The sequence below is a fragment of the Pteronotus mesoamericanus genome, unplaced genomic scaffold, assembly GCF_021234165.1.
Source record: "Pteronotus mesoamericanus isolate MK-2021 breed Mesoamerican mustached bat unplaced genomic scaffold, CSHL_Meso_final contig_182, whole genome shotgun sequence".
Classification (NCBI taxonomy): Eukaryota; Metazoa; Chordata; class Mammalia; order Chiroptera; family Mormoopidae; genus Pteronotus; species Pteronotus mesoamericanus.
The window spans coordinates 30,956,525-30,978,813 of NW_026555078.1; the positions used below are offsets into that span (position 1 = coordinate 30,956,525).

The following is a 22,289-nucleotide window of genomic DNA, read 5'->3' on the forward strand; positions in this document are numbered from 1 at the left end:
ATAGCAAAAAGTATGATCCATACAAGAAAAAAATGATAATTGAATTTCATCTAAATTAAAAAAAACCCTTTTATCTGCAAAATACATTTTGAAAATAATAAAATGGCAAGCTACATACTGGGAGAAAATATTATAAATCATATATTTGACAATGGATTTGTATCTAGAATATTTAAAGAACTCTTAAAGGTCAATGGTAAGAAAACAAACAATCCAATAATCCTACTCTAAGGTATGAAAATATAGTCACACAAACCTATACATAAATGTTTATAGCAGCTGTATTCACAAATGCCCCAAACTGGGAACAACCCAAATGTCTTTAAGAGATGAAGGATAAATAAATGGTAATAGAGCCTCACAATGGAATACTACTCAACAATGACAAGGAATAAACTATTGGTACAAACAAAAAATTTATATGGATCTCAAGGCATTATGCTAAGGGAAAAATGCCAGTATCAAAAGGTTACATGAGTTCATTTATATGACATTCTGGAAAAAGGTGAAACTATAATAATGGAGGGCAGACCAGTGGTTGCAAGGGTTAGGGCTTCAGGGACAGTATGACTACATAGGAGCAGGACATGGGAGTCTGGGGCCGGGGGCAGTCGTGGATCTGCTCTGTGTCCTGATTGTTGTCAGGGTTACACAAATGTATGCATGTGTTAAAATTCATAGACCTGTACACCAAAAAAAAAAAAAAAGAGGGGGTAAGTTAAATTTCTGCATGTTAAAAACAAACTAAAAGGTGTTAAATAAATATTTATTTTTAAAATGTACCAATTTAGAGAGCTTTCATTTAATGTCAATAGTCCAATGCTTTAGGGGAAAAAAGTCTGTGTCAGGTGCCTTTCAACTGTTCATGTCTTCTGACTTAATAATTTCACTTCTGAGAATTTACTTCAATAATTCAAATTCCCACCTCTTGATAAGAAACTATATACACAAAGGCATTTGTTGTAGCCTACAATCTTATTATGGATAAAATTAAGATACCATTAAGTATCTACTAATAATTTGATTCCCTTATTATTATTAAATTATAGTACATGTACCTACTGAAAACATTTTAAAGCATTTGTAAAAAAGATTAAGACAATAGTTTTATAATATTTGATGCAAAAATAGGTTTCTTCCATATTGCAATTTCAACTTTGTAAAAAATATGCATTTTTGATATACTTGTTATTTGAGTGATAGGATCATACTTTTTCTAGTTTAAAAAATAATTATTATTCTGTAATAAATACATACTACATTTTGAACTAAAAACTTTATTTTAAAAACTGATACCATCTACTTCACACTGGTCAGAATGGCCATCATAAACAAATCAACAAACAACTGCCAGTGAGGTTGTGGAGAAAAGAGAACCCTAGTGCACTGTTGGTGGGAATGTAGACTGGTGCAGCCATTGTGGAAGACAGTACGGAATTTCCTCAAAATACTAAAGATGGAACTGCCTTTTGACCCAGCAATTCCACTGCTGAGACTATACCCCAAGAATCCTGAAACACCATTCAAAAGAACCTATGCATCCTAATGTTCATAGCAGCGCTATTTACAATAAGCAAGTGCTAGAAACAGCCTCAGTGCCCGTCAGTAAATGCGTGGTTCAAAAAACTGTGGTACATTTACACAATGGAATATCATGCAGCAGAAAGAAAGAAGGAACTCCTACCCTTCGAGACAGCATGGATGGAACTGGAGGGTATTATGCTAAATGAAATAAGCCAGGGGGTGAAAGACAAATACCATATGATCTCACCTATAAGTGGAACCTAATCAACAAAACAAACAAGCGAGCAATATAGAACGGGAGATATGGAAATAAAGAACCAACTGACAGTGACCAGAGAGAAAGAGAGAGAGGGGCAACAGGGGAAAGAAGGGGAAGGGTCAAGTCAAGGAACATGTATGAAGGACCCCTGGACGAAGACAATGGGGGAGGAGGACTGACTGTGGGAGGTGCAGATGGGTGGGTCAGGGGAGAGTAATGGGGGGGAAAATGGGGACAACTGTAATTGAACAACAATAAAAATATTTGTTAAAAAACTGATACCAATAAACAATATTTATTCTGTGGTCTTCGTTAGTCAAAAGTATTAACAAAAATTTACGGGCCAGAATGTTTCTCTGGAGCTCAGCAGGTCCTTTCCATGACTCTGCACATGCAATTCCCTTAAATCAGCCTTCTCCCACCCACTTGACATATTCCTACTTAGCCTTTAGGTCTCCAACATTTTGTACATACTAACATTATCACACTTACCAGATGATACTATAATTTATCTGTTTCACAGTTAAGATACCACCTGAAACCATATTTTAAAAGACTAATAGCAGGGATCATGTCCATGCAGCTGTGGCTAGTATAGTTGTTTGGACATGTGGGACACCCAATATTTATTAAATAAATGTTGAGAGAATGCCCCAAGGCAGAATTAATTGCTTTCTCAACCATGATCCCAGGGCACTTGGCTAATGCCATCAGTTAAATCATCCAATCAGTAGACGTGTACTGATCATTTACTGTGTCTCACACTTTACAAAGCTTAACTAGTATAGAGCTTATCTCATCATGTTAGGGCCAGTTGTATTCATATCTATGTATATATACCACTGGACTGTGGTCTACTTAAATTTGGAACTGCGTCTCATTATATTACCAAGGCCTCATATATGCTGGAACATGGTGGAGTCAATAAATTTTTGTGAGGTTGAATTATTCTCACATACACAATTCTCACACACACAAATGCCTATTTGGGAATATTAATGGTTCTTAGCATTTTATTCCAATATAGGACAATTTAATGTTACTCTCACAGCACATTTATACCCATCGCCTTCATATTACTTCATGAGCCACAGTAAACTTCAGACTCTGAACATCAAAAGGATATTATTATGTTCTTAATAAGGGATCATTTAACTTTGCAATTTACAAAAAATTTCTGAACTCTCCTTTAGAAGAGAATAGAAATTATGAAATAAGTTTATCTTCTTCACACTCTGGACAACCTGAAGCATTTCATGGACAGGAGACATGTTCAACATTATACTACTGAAAGAGTTATTCTTGATCTTAATAACTATAAATAATTTTATGTTCTCAAGTATAGAATTAACAACTCTCATATGTTATCTCAGCCAGTATAACTGTAGGTGTTTTTCTTATTTATAAAAATGCCTTATCCTTTGTTAAAAAAAAAAAATCCTTAAGCTATTTTTATATAGTGATTACTCCTGGAAAACATTTCCTTTACACTTAAAAGGGGGCCATGGTGTTGATCAGGGGGAAACTATAATTGCTTGCAACCCACCTGCAATAATTTCAAGTAGGCAGGCGCATCTCCAATTTCTCTGAATTGTACTAAGATCTTATTTGCTATTCTTGCTAATCTGTCTTTATTTTCCCTTTACCCAAAACAATAACATTTATTTCTGCCCAGCCTCATTTATGCACAGATATTCAATTTAATTACAAAGATAATCTCACTGGTGACAGGGAAATAGGTGCAGAAAATTGGTCTTTTGGATGAAGCACAGCTGCTACATAAACAATTTTAGAACAGCTTAAGATTTTAAAAAAGCTATTATACGAAAAGAATGCTTACTGTTTATTTGTTTCAAGAAAATGATAAAGGTTAAATGTGACCATTCCACTAGGTAATATTCCTTCCACAGGATTCCACCGGTTCCCAGGAAAGTTGACACCTGGTAAATGCTTTGCCATCTTGGGTAAGTACCATTCATAAGTCATCATCTGCCAGAAAAATAACACATGATGTCATGCTTTTATTATACTTTTTTAAAGAAAAATCAAATTCAGCAAGTGCAACAACAAAGTTCTAAAATTCTGATATGCTCATCAAACATAACCATAATTGAAAAATATATACAAGTACAACCAAGGTACGTGGCACTGACCACTCTCACAATGACTTAAACCTTAGATTTCAAGTCTTAAGTTATGACTGTCATTGGGAAGGTCAGCATCTAGTTCCATTTTGCCTCCATGCATTTGACAGACTATCCAGAATGACCTTCCCCCATTCTTAGACCTAGAGAATATGTACTCAACTTTCAAAGCCAGCTTAAATATCACTTCCTCTGCGATGCCCTCCCCAGTTTCCACAGCAGAATGATATGCTCCTGTAGCACTTGTACCTACCTCTACTACAGCTCTTAGCCTATTCCTTGCTAGACTATGAACTCCTAGAGGGAAGGGACTGCATCTTCTCATCTTTGTGCCTCTGCACCTAGCACATTGCCTGGCATAGAATAGTTCTCAAATTATGTTTGCTGAAGTTGAAATGTCTTTGATGGTCAGACTAGACAACCTAGGCAGAATAAACATGTGTCATTACTCCATTCTTTCATTCATTCAAAAAACAGTAATGCTCACCTATAATGAAGAAGATATAATCCCTGATCTGGAGAAGCTCGATCATATGATAACCTAGGCTTCAAAGATAAAAACCTTTGGGCTAAATTATCTGGATTTATTAGTATCTCCAAATTAATTACATGTCCTGATATTTAAAATAAATAATAATATCAGAAAAAGTCATTTTTCTTAGTTCTATAGTTAATATATTCTTACCTATACTTTTATTTGTACAAATTCTCTTTTTTTAAAGACTCCTGCTTACACTTCCAAAGCTTTGTAAAGTTTGCATATCATCGTTTGAGCAATCATGCTTATGTTTTACTTACTTCATACAAGTCATTCAATAAGAAATGACAAATTTTAATGCTAGTGTATATTGTGAATATTCACAATACTTATTGAATGCGATTTTATTGCCCAATAGTTTCAGTTCTTGGGGATATTAATATTAATTAAATACCCATAGTACACTATGACATCATTTCTCAATTAATTCTCATAATAACCTTATCATGTGAGAATAATTATATTGGATACTGTTGATTGCCCACTCAGAGGCTAATGCCTTCCTTCTCACTAACACAATTCTGATTTTGATCAGGTAACCGGGGCAGCAATATGCTCGGATGTAGTCATTCCCCTTTGCTAGTGAATAGGTTAGGAGTGACTATATAACCTAGTACTGGTAAGTGGGGCCTGAGTGGAGGTCTGCTAGGGGCTTCTGGGGTACACGTTAATCCCAATGGAGGGAAAGGCCCCAGAAGAAGTACGTGGTTTGGTTTCATGCTGTGTTGGTTGGAAGAGGGCATCTATCAGTTCAAGATACCTGCAGAGAAGCTGCCACAGGCACTAAAATCATTGAACTGCTTATAGCATCCTAAAACCAACCACCTCCAGAATCCTCGTCATGTGAGATTAAAAAACTCCACAGTTTAAGCTACTCTTAATCAGGTATTTTGTTTCTTGCATTCAAAAAGTATTCTATGTTTATATGATGATCATTTCCATTTTATAAATAAGAAAACATAGGCTCTGAGAGGAAAACTCCTTAGCTCCATGTCACGTATTCAGGAAGTGAGAGGATAAGGACTTGAATTTAGGTCTAATTAACATTGAAATCTAGTGGAGAGGTAGGGTAGAGGCGGCAGAGGGTACAGGATGGATAAATGGTAATGGAAAAAATACAATAAAAAAATACAAAAACCCCCCAAACACTGAAATCCATGCCTCTTAATTATAGTAGCTGCCATCCAAACAGTATGCAAAACCATACTGTGATACCATATTATCAACAAATAACCTAGCTCTTGTCAGAAGCTAGCCCGAAGATCAAATTAATCAGTGCACTAGACATAAATGTAAACTGCTTATAAAAATGAACCATTTATAAATTTTCCTATATTTGCATATTTGTTTATAAAGTTTTATCCCAAAAGTTTTAGTTGTTTATTAATTCAACAAAATCTATTAAATAAGCATTGTGCCTAACAATTTATTCAACCAAATTAATCATAGTATTTTTTTAAGATTAAGAAGTTCTCTTTTCCTGATGACTGCTCTAAAAACAGCTGAACATCAAAAAAAACAAACAATCCAATTAAAAAATGGGCAAAGGACCTGAATGGACATTTCTCCAAACAATACATACATATGGCTAATAGACCTATGAAAAGATGCTCAATGTCACTAATCATCAGAGAAATGCAAATTAAAACCATAATGAAATATCACCTCACACCTGTCGGAATGGCTACCATTAATAAATCAACGAACCTCAAGTGCTAGGAAGGATGGGAGAAAAGGGAAGGCTTTTGTACTGTTGGTGGGAATGCAGACTGGTGCAACCACTGTAGAAAGCAGTATGGAGATATCTCAAAAAATTAAAATGGAACTGTCTTTTGACCCAGCAATCCTACTTCGGGGAATATATCCAAAGAATCCCAAAACACTAATTCGAAAGAACATAAGCACCCCCATGTTCATTGCAGTGTTATTTACAATCACCAAGATATGGAAGCAGCCCAAGAATCCATCCATAGAAGAGTGGATAAAACAACTATGGGGCATTCACACAATGGAATAGTACTTGGCCGTAAAAAAGAAGAAAGTTTCATCCTTGCAACAGCATGGATGTAGCTGGAGAATATACTAAGTGAAATAAGCCAGTCAGAGAAAGACAAATACCATATGATTTCACTCATGTGTGGAATCTAATAAAAAATCTAACTGAAATAACAGGGAAAATGGGGACAGACTCATAGATGGAGAGCAGAGTGACAACTCTTGGGGTGGGGAGGTGAAGGGGTAGAGGGATTGAGCAAAAAAGGAAAAAGGCTCATGGACACAGACAACAGTGTGATGATTGCAAGGGGGAGGAGAGTATATGGGAGTTAAATGGTAATGGAAAAAGTACAATAAATTTAAAAAAAAAAAATCAGAGACATATTTGTTCTTTTTTAAGTATTTATGATTTAAATAATAAAAGTTATAATTTAAATACATTTCTTCAGTTCCAGAAAATAGTTTTAGTAGACCTCAACATTTTCACAAGTCCTCTCCAACCATATGTTTTTTATAAAACAAAAAAGTTTACAAAAATTCTATAGCAGAATTGTGTCTAATAATTTCTGTTTTGAGTGAAATGTTTACTTACCTGCAGTATGACTTATTTTATATTCAACCTAATTTATTTTAATCCCTGGAACAGTGGGCAATGTTAATTTGAATGTAAGAGAACAATTTTAAAATATTTTCATGATTTGTCATGCAAACTAGAGACCTAGGGTATTATCTGAATCTAACATGAAACACATTCTTAAAACAATCAGGTCAAATAACGAAGAGACAACTCATGAGACTTATATCATTAGTTAAACTAAACAAAGAATGTAATATATATTCTACCAAGGAGTGATTGTGGTAACTGTACCCATACACTATTAAAAAATGGTTTTTTAAAACATATTTTTAAATGATTATAATTATTATATTCTAAATATTAGTATATTTTTCATATACTTACTTCCTGATCCACTAATGAAATATCTGGCCTCAGTCCCTCACAATAATGCATATATCGGAGAGAATTTCCTGGCAAATCTCCTCTGAGTAAGATAATTGCATCAGGAGGCATAGAGGCTAGAAGGTTCTTTGCGAATTTATCAATCACATAGTTGGTCTTTTGGTCACAAATGCTAAATAAAAGGATCAAAAACACATTAAAATAGCGACACTTTGCTTCAGTTTTAATAAGACAGGGCCCATTTTCTTCCCCATTCCTTTCCAATCACACAATCTGTATTTAGTGCTTCAAAATATTCAAATTTATATTTTTTAAGAATATGCTTATATTTGAAAAGTGAACACTATCATGTGGGGAAAAAAGGAGCTAATTGTGCAATTGAAAAAAAAAATCAACGTATTGTTTCACTTCTGGAATTTATAATTATTTTCATCAAAAGAGAATTAGTGATCAAGACCTTTATTTTCCTAAAAGCGTATCCTATTTCACTAAAAAGAAGTACAGTTTCTGATTCCACTTGGAATTTAAGGTAATTTCATGTTAATTCCATTTAGGAACATTCAGAAATGCAAAAAGAGGCCTGGCTGGTGTGGCTCAGTGGACTGAGCACTGGCCTGTGAACGGAAAGGCTGCCAGTTTAATTCCCAGGCAGGGCGCAAGCCTGGGTTGCAGGCCAGGTCCCCATGTGGGGGCATGTGAGAGGCAACCAGTCGATTGAGGTAGTTCTTGAACATTGATGTTTCTCTCCCTTTCTTTCTCCCTCCCTTCCCCTCTCTCTAAAAGTAAATAAATACAATCTTAAAAAAAAGAAATCTGCCAGTTTCTGGAAAATGGGATGACATTTGTCTAACTCTTTGCAGCCTTTGCACCACTTCCTTCCCTGAACCACAGGTTCCCTATGTTCCTCTCTCCCTCACAGACCAAAAAATGATTAGGGAATGAGACCAGTGAGAAGGGAGGCAAGGAAGAGAGGGTTGATTTGCTACTTCTTTCCAGGCATCATAACAAAAGCAGTACAACTTCCTGCAATGATAAAGTGGACATTCTACTTTCAAGAAAAACTAGCATGCATTCTGAGTACTTCCCTTAAAAAAAAGAAGACCACCACAAGAGTAAAAGTGTAAGAAAAAACTCAACAAGCCATGTCCTTCCTGTTCTTTTCAGGTCCATTACATCTAATGGTACTGAGAAACACAGCCTAAATTTGAATCACCAGGTTAGTTATCACAAAGTAAATAAATGCTTCCAGGAACAAAATATTATCCTTGCCTTTGTAACGGATGCACCTGTTTCCTCATGGGAATCCCTACTTTGCAGGGTGATGCCTCATATTTCACCCCAAGCAATGCTCTATTTCACTCACCAGGGCAAATGAAAGAATCAAAATAAAATAAAACCACTCAGCCTGTCCTGGCGTCCCTGGTCTTGAACATGGATTGCCCTAAAGACCCAAGCCAGGTGAAGAGTGGGATAAAAAAAGGTTAGCTAAACACACACTGTGGGCGTGGCAAACCCTTCTTGGGCTAGCTGTGGAGCTGGGCCTGGGGACCCCACCAGGCCTTCTGGGGACACAGCATTCCTACAATGGCTCTGCCCAGGTAGTATAAAGAATATAGGTTTCCAAAGTTAAGTTGAAAGAGGAAATTTAACCTTATAAATACCAATCAAATCTTACTATAACAAAATTCCAATGGACTCTTCTTCTTCTGTAATATTTCCTCAATACTGCTGGAAACCAACTCTCATCTAAAACTTGGACATGTTTTATGTTAGACTGAGATTTTCATTAGAATGGTTATTTAAAAGACTTTGAAAAATATATAGAATACTAATAATGCCTAAGGGTTAATAAACTTTTAGAACTTTATTTCAAAATAATTAATATTCACTACTACAGAATGAACTAGATAAGGGCCAAGTTCTACTCAGAGGATGAAATCTTTGAAGCAGAGAGTGATTTACTTCCGGGCATACAAGAAGCCCCAAGTATCTTTACTCACCATCTAAGTGGTCTTTTACATCATGGAGTTTTACATATACTGCAGATTCTACAAGCTACCTCTAGGGTTAGAGGAAAATATACAAATAGTTACATGCATCACCTGAATCTTTGTTTGCAATGCCCTGGACTACACAACACTCAGGCGGAGAGTCCAGTTCAAAAGCTGAAGAACCACGGCATTCCGACCATGCTGTCTCACTTAGAAAACCAGTGAAAGCCAAAGATGAAATAGAGTCCTAGAATCTAAATATCCAAAGTCTCTGGCTTGAGTGCTAACTTTCATAAAATAACCACTTCTTACCTGTAATTGGAATATATTTGGTAAATTACAAAAAGAGCCGCTGAAAGCCACTCCAAACACTGGAGCCCCTGGGTGTTCAGCACTCGGTTACTCTCCGAGACAAGAGTCGCCAGCCCGATGCCAGCGAGGATGGCCACCACTGCATTGCTCTGCATCCAGAACCGTTCCACCTGTCAAAGGGGCACACAAACAGGACAACCCCCATTGACTAATTTGCAATCAATCTGGTACTTATATATTTAAAATATATTGCATACACCTCATTGCTTATGCCTGTTGTCACTCAGGTCTTGTTAACAGACTTCCCCAATGCAGCTTTATGTTACTTTAGTTTTCGATTTTCAAACATTCCTTCTTCCCAGTTTGACACATGAATCTCCCTTTTAGGATCTATACATTCTTTTCAATACTATGGACTTCAAGTTGAACTCCTGCAATATGTGGATCCAAAAATGGATCCTTACTCCTGATGTTCCCTTCCATGTGCAGAAGTTCCATTAGTTTAACACTCCTGGCCTCTCTCTGCCTCTCTCTTACGTCTTCCTGTAGGACTGTAGGGGCTGAGCTTACTGGGCAGTTTGGGAGCTGGGACTGGGCCTGCATAGCCCTCCTCTTTCCTCTGTCTTTCACTTGGGAATGAGCTGCCCACAGGAAGCACTTGTCCTGTGGCAGATGGGTTGCTATGGCACCAGTGGGATGGGGTAGGGAGGGGTGGGAAAGGCTTGCCCTGTGCAGCACTACCTGTGACTAGTGGGTAGGTCTGCCTGTTCTGGATGCAGGATGAGGAAGCCCCCTTGCTCACAGATATAAACCACATTCTCCATTCTCTGCATTATCAGTAATAAAGGTGCTTTTCCCACTCATTGTACTGGTCTACCTTGTTTCTCAAATGATTCAGAATTCAGATGATTACATAGGCTATTTTTTTTACCAGGCCAACTGAACATACAAAAAAAATTGTATCAGCTGTTAGAAAAGAGCTACCTATGTTTAAAGAGTTTCTATTGTAAGGAGAATCTCAGAAATGGCAGTCAGGGAAAAGCAGAAATGTGGTTGCTCTTTTGCACGGGCCTGAACTGGTGAGGTAATAAATAAAGAAATAATAAATAAAATGTATTGATAAGAGCCTCTAATTACAATTCATATTTCTTTGCTCTTTAAAAAAGTCTCAGTTGAAATACAATAGTACCTGTATCTATCTTATAAGTATACACTTAAAATGACTAACTTAAATCTACCTTACATTTATTTTTCTATTTAATTATTGTGTTAACTAAACAATACCTTTTTTCCCTCCTAAAAAGAGGCCATTGCCTTATTGATTTAATTTAACCTTTTTTTTTAAAGATTTTATTTATTTACTTTTAGAGCGAGGGGAAGAAAGGGAGAAAGAGGAAAGAAACATCAGTGTGTGAGAGATACCTTGATTGGTTGCCTTTCAAACACCCCCAGCTGGAGACCTGGCCTGCAACCCGGCATGTGCCCTGACTGGGAACTGTACAGAGGGCTTTTCAGTTTGCAGGCCAGCACTCAGTCCACTGAGCCACCCCAGCCAGGGCATAACTTTTGATTTATAATAATGTATATGTAATTTTAACTATTTTTGAGATAATCTTCCTTTCTACAGGACTCATGAGAGACAAAAATCAAATTAGTACATTCTTCACAAACTTTCTAGTCAAAGAATATGTCTAAATAAAACTTACCACACCCATGAAAAGTGGTTTTGAAATATCTAAATTTGCCCTCCAAGCAAAGAACAACGAATAAATGCAAAACATTCCAGTAAAAAGCCATACTAACGATGGGTTCTGTCTGTCCCTATAAAAAATTAAAATATGTCCAAAGTTATTTATGTACATGAATAACAATAATAATATTACGAATAGTTTTAAACTATAGGAAAATATTTGAAACTTTCCATGTTTAAGTAGGAATAAAAAAGGATCTCAGTTTTTCAGAATTGGAATAGATTACCCAAGCACAGTAATAAACAACATTGTACTATGTATTATAGAGAACAGAAAGTATGCAGCAAAAGATAAAGTTAAAATTTACAGAAGAAATACAAATGATTAATCTTGTTAAATAAAAAAAAAACGATAATTTTATGCATCAAAACAATAAAACAATTCTCAATATTGGTAAGAATAAGGTTGTGTAAGAATGTGCGTTGGTACAATATTTGAAAAAAGTAAATTTGATAATATATATCAAGAGCCTTAAAAACATTCACATTCATTGACCCAGTAACTTGACATGTAGGAATAAATCTTTAAGCAATAACCAGAAATGTGGATAAAGATTAATCTATAAAAATGCTTTAGTATCACTTATAATCATGAAAAAAGTGGAAGCTACCTAAAGGTCCCTCAGATAGGAGAATGTTTATATTTCCTAGGTTATAAGATGGGCTATTATACAGACATATATATGATTTTAAATATTTTTTATAGTTAGGGAAATGCATACAATATAATGTTAAGTATTAAGGAAACAAAACTATAAATGTATATACATATACATTTGTATAAAAATACATTTGAGAGTCTAGAAAGTAAATGAACAAGAAATTAATGAAGGTTAATAGTGCTATTTTTTTTAGATTTTCTTTTTATCATTGGAGGTTACTTTTATCTTCAACGAAATTCAAATAATTGTTTGCTTATTTTACAAAGCAGTAATAATAATTGGCTATGGGCAGAGTAAGGGATCAAGCCAAAGTTTAAGACCTTAAATGACTTGCCTAGTTAGACTGTAATACATGGATCAGTCTTTCAAAATCACTAATTTATAATCAGAAAAAAAAATAGCAAGAAAGTAATACATATTTGCTTTCACAGAAATGGTTAGAGTCATTTATTTGGAATATAAAGTACTAGTGGTAATGTTCTACAATGACATATTGAAAATATTTATTTAATAAACATGGGGAAAATAATATAAAAATTATATTACTTACTTTCTTACTAAACATATATTAGCCCAAACAGCAAGGGCTTGAATGTTGAATGAGAGTTCAGTCCTCATATTTGTTACTTGAGAGCTGTAAAAGACAATCCAATTTTTTGTTTGCAGAAAACAAATTTGCTTAATTTCAAATAAAATGTTCTTTGTATGACATTATACAAAGATTATACACTAAGTAACTATAAGGGCTGAAGTCATATTTGAAAATTATTTTGTCTTCTTTCAAGTTCAGGGGAAAAAGTACCATAAGAAAGAGTTAGAAAGATTTCAGATGTTTTCCAGTTGTAACATTTGGTCACCAATTTATATAATTTAGGATAGCGTGAGAACAAATAATTCTTCAGTGTTTGTGATACTGGGGTACTGTATTAATATTGTAAACCAATCTGTATTCCTGATTGGTTTGAGAAGAAATCACCTGTAATGGGTTTGTGAACTTCATGGACTTCAGTAATTAGTAATGGAAAACAAAATTAATTCAAATCATTTTTCTGAGATTCAATCATGAATTAATAAAGGACAAGAGAAATGATCTCCAACCATTCTTTTCTGGGTTACCTTCCTCTCTAAAAGTTTTCTTGTTTTCAATATTATTTGTTTAAAAAAATGTTCAAGGAATCTGAGAAATGTATCTTTCTTTCCTTAAACTAACTTCTACTATTAGAAGCTCTATAAACTAATTAACTAATAAGCATGTTTCAAGTGGTATCTGAGTTCTAAAATAGCCCTAGCAGTCTTCATTTTTTTTTTGAAGAAATGATTCTATACACCATCTCAAAGAACTTTCTTCCCCCTACTGGCAATTTTACTGGAGAAAATGTAATGCCATAATTACGGAGAGCACACAATGTGTATTTTACTAATGGAGACTCATCTACTACAGGAAGATATCCTTACTCATTTTCAAATACACTTGAAAAATTGATTCCAGAATGGGGCCCATTTCAAGCCATTCTTCAAAAGGAATGAAGTCAGTCTCAAAATTAATTCTTGGAGATCTGTTGCTTAAACATGGTCACTGCCTAGGGTTAGATTCAATAATTGCCTTGTACAGGATTGCAATTTAGAGATATGCATGGGGAAAGAATTTAATTTGCTTGACTGGCAAAGGGTAGATGATTAGGTTCCATCATTTTGAAGGATTTTCTAGTAAGTTAATTATGAGTTCCCTTTCTCAGCACTCTTGTCCACCTGAAACAATTAAACACTAGAAATTCTCTCACTTGGTCAGAGAATGCAAGGATTATGCCTCCATTTTTACATTACAATTTGGTGTGAACAAATAGTGAGTGGTCATCATTTTTGTCATGTCTTTTTTCTGGGTATATAACCAAACTGCTATTATTTCAATGTAATGGAGAACTTTAATTACCCAATAGAGCACTTATATGTGCAACTTATAAAAGTTAGATGTGTGTTCTAGGATTGCTCTCGAGAGCTCTTTGGAGTTCATGGGGGATTTGTGAAAGCAAAATATACCAACGATCCTGAGTGTGAAAACCACCCTGAAAGGGAGGGAGGAAAGCAGGCAGAGAGTCTTTCCACGTGGAGCAAAGCAGGAGAAAGGAAAAAAAGTCTCAGTCAGACACAGAGAGAAGTATTTCAAATCAACTGTGAGAACCACCAAAGGTTATATAAGAATAATTGGTGGCAGGAAAATATTTTAAAGATATAGTGAATACGCAGAACAAGGTTTTACACTTGTATTATTATTTATTATTTTTCCATACAAAAATTGTAAACCTACTTTTGTCCATCCTAGTATATTATGATCCCATTTTTAAAAACAAAAAAGTATTAAAAATATTGAAAGAATATATACAAACATTAATGTATGAATAATAGTGGTTATCTCTGCATGTTGGAATTACAGTAAGTTTCATTTTTTAAAATTTTTGCTTAACTATATTCTCTAAACTTTTCGTAATGATTTGTATTCTTTTTATGGAAAGCAGGGGAAGAGGTCATTTAAAAAGAAAAGAAGGAAAGATGGAAGAAAGCAAGCTAGCAAGTAAACAAGATAGAAATTGAGAGAACCTGTGAACTAATTCATATATGGAGTTGAAATATTCTCCCCATATTTTTAAAATGGTTTTCAAACAGTCCTGAGACTCCCTAATAATAATTAGAGATCACTTTAGTGTTGTAGAAAACTATTCTTCCCTAATTTTGTATTGAAAATTACTATAAAAACATTACAGGATTAGTATGGATATTTTTCAAGTTGTCTTAATCTGTATAGGATTTAAAGCAAATATTAACCCATTTTCAGAAAAAATGCTACTAGATAGTATAGATGAAATATGTTTTCTTGGGCTGGCTTTTAATAAGGTTGAATGTTAAAAATACGCAAGTCAAAAGAAGAGCTTAAGGACAGCCTAAAGGAAAAGTCTTAAGAGACATTTAATCAACTGAGCTCCAAAGAATTGAAAAAGAAAGCATAGCTCAATCCAAGATAACAAGAAAATAATTGTTCAAGTTGATAAATACTATGTTATAATGTCTGTGGAAGACAGAAGATATATAAAACTAGAATAAGGCATAAATTTTTTATAAAGCAACACTGCATTGGTTAATTTTCTAACAAGTCCAAGTGGAAACATTGTAGTTTTATAGGTTCTATGTAGTCTTCTAATAGTCTCATTCACTGCTGCATTTATTGCTCATTTTAAGTTTTCTCTTATTGAAGGAAATGGTAGAATATCTGACAATATGCAGCAGCTGTTAACTGTATTGGGTGAAAACTACTCCCAGACATACTGCTTTACAAAGAGAGAAACTTAGAAATCCTCAAAACCATTTAAAGAAACAAACAGATAATTAATTTAAAAATAGTTTCAAATATTTCATACTCACAGTAAAATTTTAGACATACTGGATCCTATTTCAGATTTAGCCTAAACACAAAGGAGAAAAGTTTATTTGCATAAGCATTAAACATAAGCTCTGTTATGCTATTGTATTTAACTATCTTGATTTAAAAGATACATGCTTTAAATATACAATGCAATATTTCTCTTCATTCAAAGTCTTTACTTCAGAGACTTACTGAATTTTGAAAGCAAAGTCAATCAAAACTAAACATGAACATCTTTTAGGAGGAATTTCAGAGATAATAGTTGGCTGAAAATCATTTAAATTATTCCAGTAGAAACAGTTAACACCTTTAGGAATTGATAGACTTCACACTTTTGTTAGAATCTCTCTAAGTTCTTTTTTGGGCACTTTGATTAGAGCTCATTATCACCTGTTAGTCTATAATTTCACAATTATGTGTCAACTATACAAATTTCAAACCTGGAATGGTCCTCATGTAATACTTTAATGGAATGACCAATATAAGTAAACAAGAATATAAATTTAAAGTGTCAAACTCATAAGTAAAATATAATTATTCTTTTATTAACCTACTTTATTATGAAATATCTGACTTACAAACAACATATATAATATATATAGTTTTAAAAAGACTATAGTTTTTCATAGTTTTAAAAATAATGTATAGACCCACCGTTCATTTAAGAAACAGAACTGCACGGAAACCACCAGGCACCACACCCAGCCTTGCCTTTTTCATCCCCCAGTGGTGACTATTACCATGGACTTTGTGCTAATTATTCCCCTACTTTCTAAACACATACAGTTTTAGTACTTTAATATGTATCCTTGAGCAATAGATTGTTTAGTTTTTGCATGGCTTAGAATTTTGTATAAATGGTGTCATTTAATATGTATTCTTCTGAGATTTGCCTTCTTAAATAAGACACAAAAAGCACAAACAATGAAGGAAAATCTGGCACAACTGTCTGCATTAAAATAAAAAACCATCTGTTTATCCTTTTATTTTCAGATAAACTTTACTTTTAGTGTTTTCTCCTAATTTATGTTTTAGGGAAAACAAGTCTCTTTGAACTTCTAAACTTTAGAAATTTCACACATTTAGTGAAATTATATTTTATAAAGTATTTACACATAGGTATTACACTAAACACTAACATGAACACTATTCATCAAATATGTAAGAAGACAGTTTTGGTCAAGGTAAATGAAGATTTTGAGAGGGTCTTTTCTTTAATCGTTTCTAAATATTTTAAATCACAGGCCAAGAGCTCAAAGTGATACCCAACACTGTGGAAATGCTTCAAGGGAGGGCAGCAGAGTCTTTTTAATGCTTGTTATCTTAAAAACACATTCAAAATATACAACAGTATGATGTCAGGTTACATGATTCCATTTTTTTTTCTTGCATATGTTAACGGCCACATTTCAATGGGCAAGTTTGTTACATAAATAATTAAAATGAAAATTCAACATCCGTCATTGATAAACATTGTCTTTTTCTTTTTTTTAATAGAGGTCTAGGCAAAACATGGAAGTTTTGGCACTTATTCCTTAAAAGGGCTTTAAATACAAATTTACCAGATTGAATGTTCCATATTCTTCTCTGAGAAAATGAGTCAAAAATCCTAGCAGCGTTGTCTGGTCTCCCCAGGTCCAGCGGGCTTGATTGAGGTAGGATGAGACAGGAAGATAGATATAGGGCAGTAAACCAGCGGAGAAGTACAGACTCAACTTCAACAAAGATCCCAGGGAGAGTTCCTGCATCAGAGCATAGTGTATAGAATAAACAATGTTTATTCTAGTTGATTCATCCTGGAACTTCAAGAACACATCAAGGAAACTATCAAATGTGTTTACTCAGAGCTGACCTCTCAATCTATATTAAGTCACCATAGAATACTACGTTAAACCTTCTGATTACTGTGGATTACTAGAAAATTGCATCAGCCTGAATGCCTTTGCATGGCAGGTGAAATCTGAGTGAAGCAAATATTATTAGCAAAGACTCTTAAGTACCATGTTTATTGCATCCTTTACATTTAAAACCATGTCATGACATGCAGCATTGCACAACCAAGATAACCCGCTTGGAAGTGATTAAGTTGTTCGGCTGATTTTGAATACGCCCAAAATACTGTCCTAATACCAATTTATTTCATCACCTCATCAGGAGTAGACTTTAACTCTATTATGATTATACACTGATAATATAATTCTTTCTATGAGAGTTTTGGACAGTTCATGGAAATATTTGGCACAAATGAGGCTAGCTTTTAAATAACCTAGTTTTCCCAAATGCTCTTTATTCTCAATTTACATATAGAATAGAGTACTAAAGGAAATTTGTTGTTCTATATAACAATGGTGCCTCTATGAGAACACATTTCTCTTTGCACATTTCTAAAACAAAGGATAATATTGACAAATTCTTTTGAAGGTTAAGCCCAAAAGAATTCTGGTGTACTACTAGAAAGTTCAAATAGCGGTTGCTTTAGTAATTGGGAAAGGGGGTCTCTTACAGATACAATCATTGGAAATTACCAATTTTTCCTTTAAAAAAAAGGGAAATTCATATGTAACAATAAATACAAGAACCAAGATTTACATTCACCACACACAGAATAAACAGTTGACTTATATTAGCATTTTCAAATAAATATTCTTAATTTTTGATTATGGAGTGTTTTTATTATTGTACTGATTTCATTTCATATTTCTAAAGTGGTAATGAGATGCACAAAAATGATGGCATCAAAAGAGCGTAAGAAATAACTAACTGAACAATATGACTTTGCTATTCTTAAAAGTAGTTTTAAAGAAAGTAAATGTTTGTATTTTGTCAGTTTCTACATATTATAAAGTTCAATGTAGAATGGGAAGATACAATTGTTGCAGAATTTTCCTTTTGTGTAGGAAATAGACAATTCACAGAGTCCAGGAGAATGCTTCCAAGTCCCAGTTATACATATACTAGAGTCACTTGGAGAGCTTTTTAAAAATATCAGAGATTAACAGCTGAAGGAGACAGCCACAAACAGTAGATCCTGGAAGTCTCGAACAGACTGCCTAAGGTCAGACAGGGACAACATCTGACATCATCAGAGGCAGATCCAGAAAGAAAAAACAGTGGTCTCCTACCATGGAAGTTCACACCACAAAGTCAGGAAATCAAGACAGACCAACGTAAGAATCAGAAACAAAAGAGAAGAGTCTCACAAATAATGGGGAGACAAGGAAATACACTTCACTCAAAGGGAAAGGAGGAATTCCCACAAAGAGAATTAAATGAAATAGAGGCAAGTAAACTATCAGATATTGAGTTCCAAACAATGGTTCTAAGGAAGCTCAATGAGCTCAGTGATCTCAGAGAGAATTACCAGAAACTACAGGGAAACCACGAGGAACTTATTGCAAACTATATCAGCATGAAAAAGGACATAGAAACTATCAATAAGAGACAAGAGGAAATGAAGAATACAATTTCTGAATTGAAGAACACAGTAGAAGGAATCCAAAGCAGGCTAGATGAAGCTGAGGACCGAATCAGCGAGCTGGAGGACAAGGTAGAAAAAAGCTCCCAGAAAGAGCAAGAAAATGAAAAAAGACTCAAAAAGAATGAAAAGGCATTTAGGGATATGCAGGACAACCTGAAACATAATAATATCCAGATAATAGGGATACCAGAAGGAGAAGAAGATGAGGAAGGGATAGAGAGCCTGTTTGAAAAAGTAATGATGGAAACTTCCCTAATTGGAGGAGAGAAAAAGTCACACAAGTCCAGGAAGCACAGAGGGTCTCATTCAAGAGGAACCCAATGAGGCCCACTCCAAGACACATCCTCAGTAAATGGCAAATATGAAAGACAAACAGAGAATTCTAAAGCAAGCAAGGGAGAAACAGGTAGTAACATATAAGGGAGCCCTGGTATGGCTAGCAGCTGACTTCTCAACAGAAACCCTGCAAGCCAGAAGGGAATGGCAAGAAATATTCCAAGTCATGAAAAGCAAAGGTCTGCAACCAAGACTGCTCTACCCAGCAAGGCTCTCAATTAAAATGAAAGGTGAAATAAGGAGTTTCCCAGACAAAAGAAGACTAAAAGAATACACCTCCACCAAACCAGCACTGCAAAATATGCTCAGGGGACTGCTTTAAGATGAAGAAAAAGTTTCTATGAATAATTAGTTTCTTTCAGAGTTGCCAATACTTGATATTACCAATTTTTTTTTAATACTCATTAATCTGATTGTGACAATGATGTTATTTTCATTGTTCCTTTACTATTTGTTGAAACTAAACCTGTTTTTGTATATTTCTTGGCTATTTCTATTATTTTTAAAAAGGCTTTAAATAACTTTTTGGTGTTCTTTATCCATTTATCAATTAAAGGCTTGTAGAACTTTTTTCCCTAAAAAAAAAACAACCCTATTAACCCTTTTTTAGGGTTTAGGGTTTTTAGGTTTTTTAGGGTTTTTTATAATGTCTTCCACAGACATTATAACATAGTATTTATCAACTTGAACAATTATTTTCTTGTTATCTTGGATTGAGCTATGCTTCCTTTTTCAATTCTTTGGAGCTCAGTTGATTAAATGTCTCTTAAGACTTTTCCTTTAGGCTGTCCTTATGTGTTGCAAATACTTTCCTATTCTATTCCTTGTCCTTTAACTTTTTTTAATATGTATATTATTATATAGTCTTAAATATTTAATGTAGTCATATTGTCAATATTTACTTTATAGCTTCTGGGGTTGAATATTTTACTTCAGGTCATGAAAAATATTAGTTCTATTTTCTTCTAAAACTCCTTAGATTCTACATATTGATTTTTAACTCACTTGAATATTTCTTGTATAATGTGTGAAAGAGGGCTCTATATTTGTTTTATTTCAAGTAATAGTGGTCCATGCACCTTATTTGTTGAATAAGCCTTATTTTCCCCATTGATTTGAAATATCAACTTAATCATATATTATATTTTTAGACAGATATATACGTTTTTCTCTAGAATGCTCATTATATTTCATTGATCTAATTGATTATTTCTATGCTGGTGTCATGTTGGTTTAATTGCTGGGACTATATAATGGTTTTAAATTTTTGTTAACATTTTATAATTAACTTTGACATTTAAAAAGATAAATAAAATCAATCTGCATTTAAGAAAGAAAGAAAGCGAGAGATGGAACTCCTACCTTTTGCGACAACATGGATGGAACTGAAGAATATTAAGCTAAGTGAAATAAGCCAGTTGATGAAAGACAAATACCATATGATCTCACCTATAAGTGGACTCTATTCAACAAAATAAACTAACGAACAAAATAAACCACAGGCACGGAAACATGGAGCAGACTGGAAGTGACCAGAGGGGATGGGGAAAGAGGACAATGGTGGAAAGAAGGGGAAGGGACTAGACAAAGAACATGCATGAATGACCCACGGACATGGACAACAGAGTGGGAACTGACTGTGGGAGCAGGAGATGGGGGTGGGGTGAGTGAAGGGGGGTAAAGGGGGGAAAATTGAAACAACTGCAATAGAATAAACATGATATATAAATTTAAAAAAATAAAAGGGAAAAAAAAATATCAATGTCTGGGCCTCACCCTGGATCAACTAAGTCAGCAGTTCTACCCATCTGCAAGGCCACACCTATTATTTTAGGATGGCATCTCACATACATATATACACACACATAAATATATACACACATATATACATACATTGATATATGTACACATATTCATATACACTTACTTTTTTAAAGCTTCCCAGATACTTTAAGTGAGCAGCCAGAATTGCAACCAACTGACTCAGGACCTCTGCCTCTGCCTCAAATCCAACGACCCTGTCACATGATTGGTGGACCTTCTTTTCTAGCCTCTGCTATTTAAATATTAGAAATAAAAGGTCCTTTGAAGAGTCATACTTCCGAAAATTTCATCTTCATCAGTAGCTGACCTCAGTACAGGGCCAACAGGCTCTCAAACCAGCCTCCTAACCTGTCAACTCTGAGTCCTGCATGTTTTACACAAAGCATATGGGCTCTCCTCTCAATTAACTAACACAAAATACTTGGTTGTTAGGTTCTTGCCAGGGAATGCGCTTCTCTGACATCTGAATGTACCTTCTCCAGTGTCAGAAGCCTGGCTAAGAGTGACACCATTCAGTTGGCAACAAAGATCATTCCTGACTACAACCCTCCACACGAAAAGTCCAACCACCAACTATCCATAGACAAAACACCATTGTGAAAATACCGGAATCCAGGGTGACACTGAAGCATGTCCCTGGAACACAGAGACTGAGAAGGACGGTATTATAGTGACGGCATCACCCCTTCCCCAGGCCAGCATAGCGCCACACGAAGGGGCACCCCTGGGGCCATGGCTTTCCCAGTGGGAAAAAGAGCCCATGGACACCCACCTCCTCCTGCATTGCAGAACGCTTTCCAGGAAGCCCACTCTAGTCTCACCTCATGGGAACCACTGAGGCCCAGGCAGGTAGAGAAGGCGAGCTGGGCTTACAAGGCAACCAGCGCCCAGATCTTGGGAAGCTGCATGCCTGCATGCCTGAGCTGAGATTCCAGCTAGCAGTTCTGCCCATCTGCAAGGCCACCCTTAAAAGATTCTCATTTAATTGGTCTAGCGCATACCTTAACATAATATAAGCCATATATGACAAGTCCAAAGCTAACATCGTGCTCAGTAACGAGAGGTTGAAAGTTTTTCATCTAATATCGGGAAAAACATAA

At 34.9% G+C, this 22,289-nt stretch overlaps 1 protein-coding gene across 3 annotated transcripts in view; it reads right to left on the bottom strand.

Annotated features, from left to right (window-relative positions):
* TMEM260 (transmembrane protein 260) overlaps window positions 1-22,289 on the bottom strand; it is a 61,082-nt gene that overhangs the window by 11,023 nt on the left and 27,770 nt on the right. For 2 of the 3 annotated variants that reach the window (XM_054567513.1, XM_054567515.1), the window contains 7 exons: window positions 17,114-17,293; window positions 15,551-15,591; window positions 12,687-12,770; window positions 11,431-11,545; window positions 9,725-9,894; window positions 7,422-7,593; window positions 3,624-3,772 (listed from right to left, as the gene is read on the bottom strand). In XM_054567513.1, the coding sequence (XP_054423488.1) occupies window positions 3,624-3,772; window positions 7,422-7,593; window positions 9,725-9,894; window positions 11,431-11,545; window positions 12,687-12,770; window positions 15,551-15,591; window positions 17,114-17,293 (911 nt within the window). The remainder of the gene's footprint in view (window positions 1-3,623; window positions 3,773-7,421; window positions 7,594-9,724; window positions 9,895-11,430; window positions 11,546-12,686; window positions 12,771-15,550; window positions 15,592-17,113; window positions 17,294-22,289) is intronic. The other variant, XM_054567514.1, reaches the window with a different exon arrangement.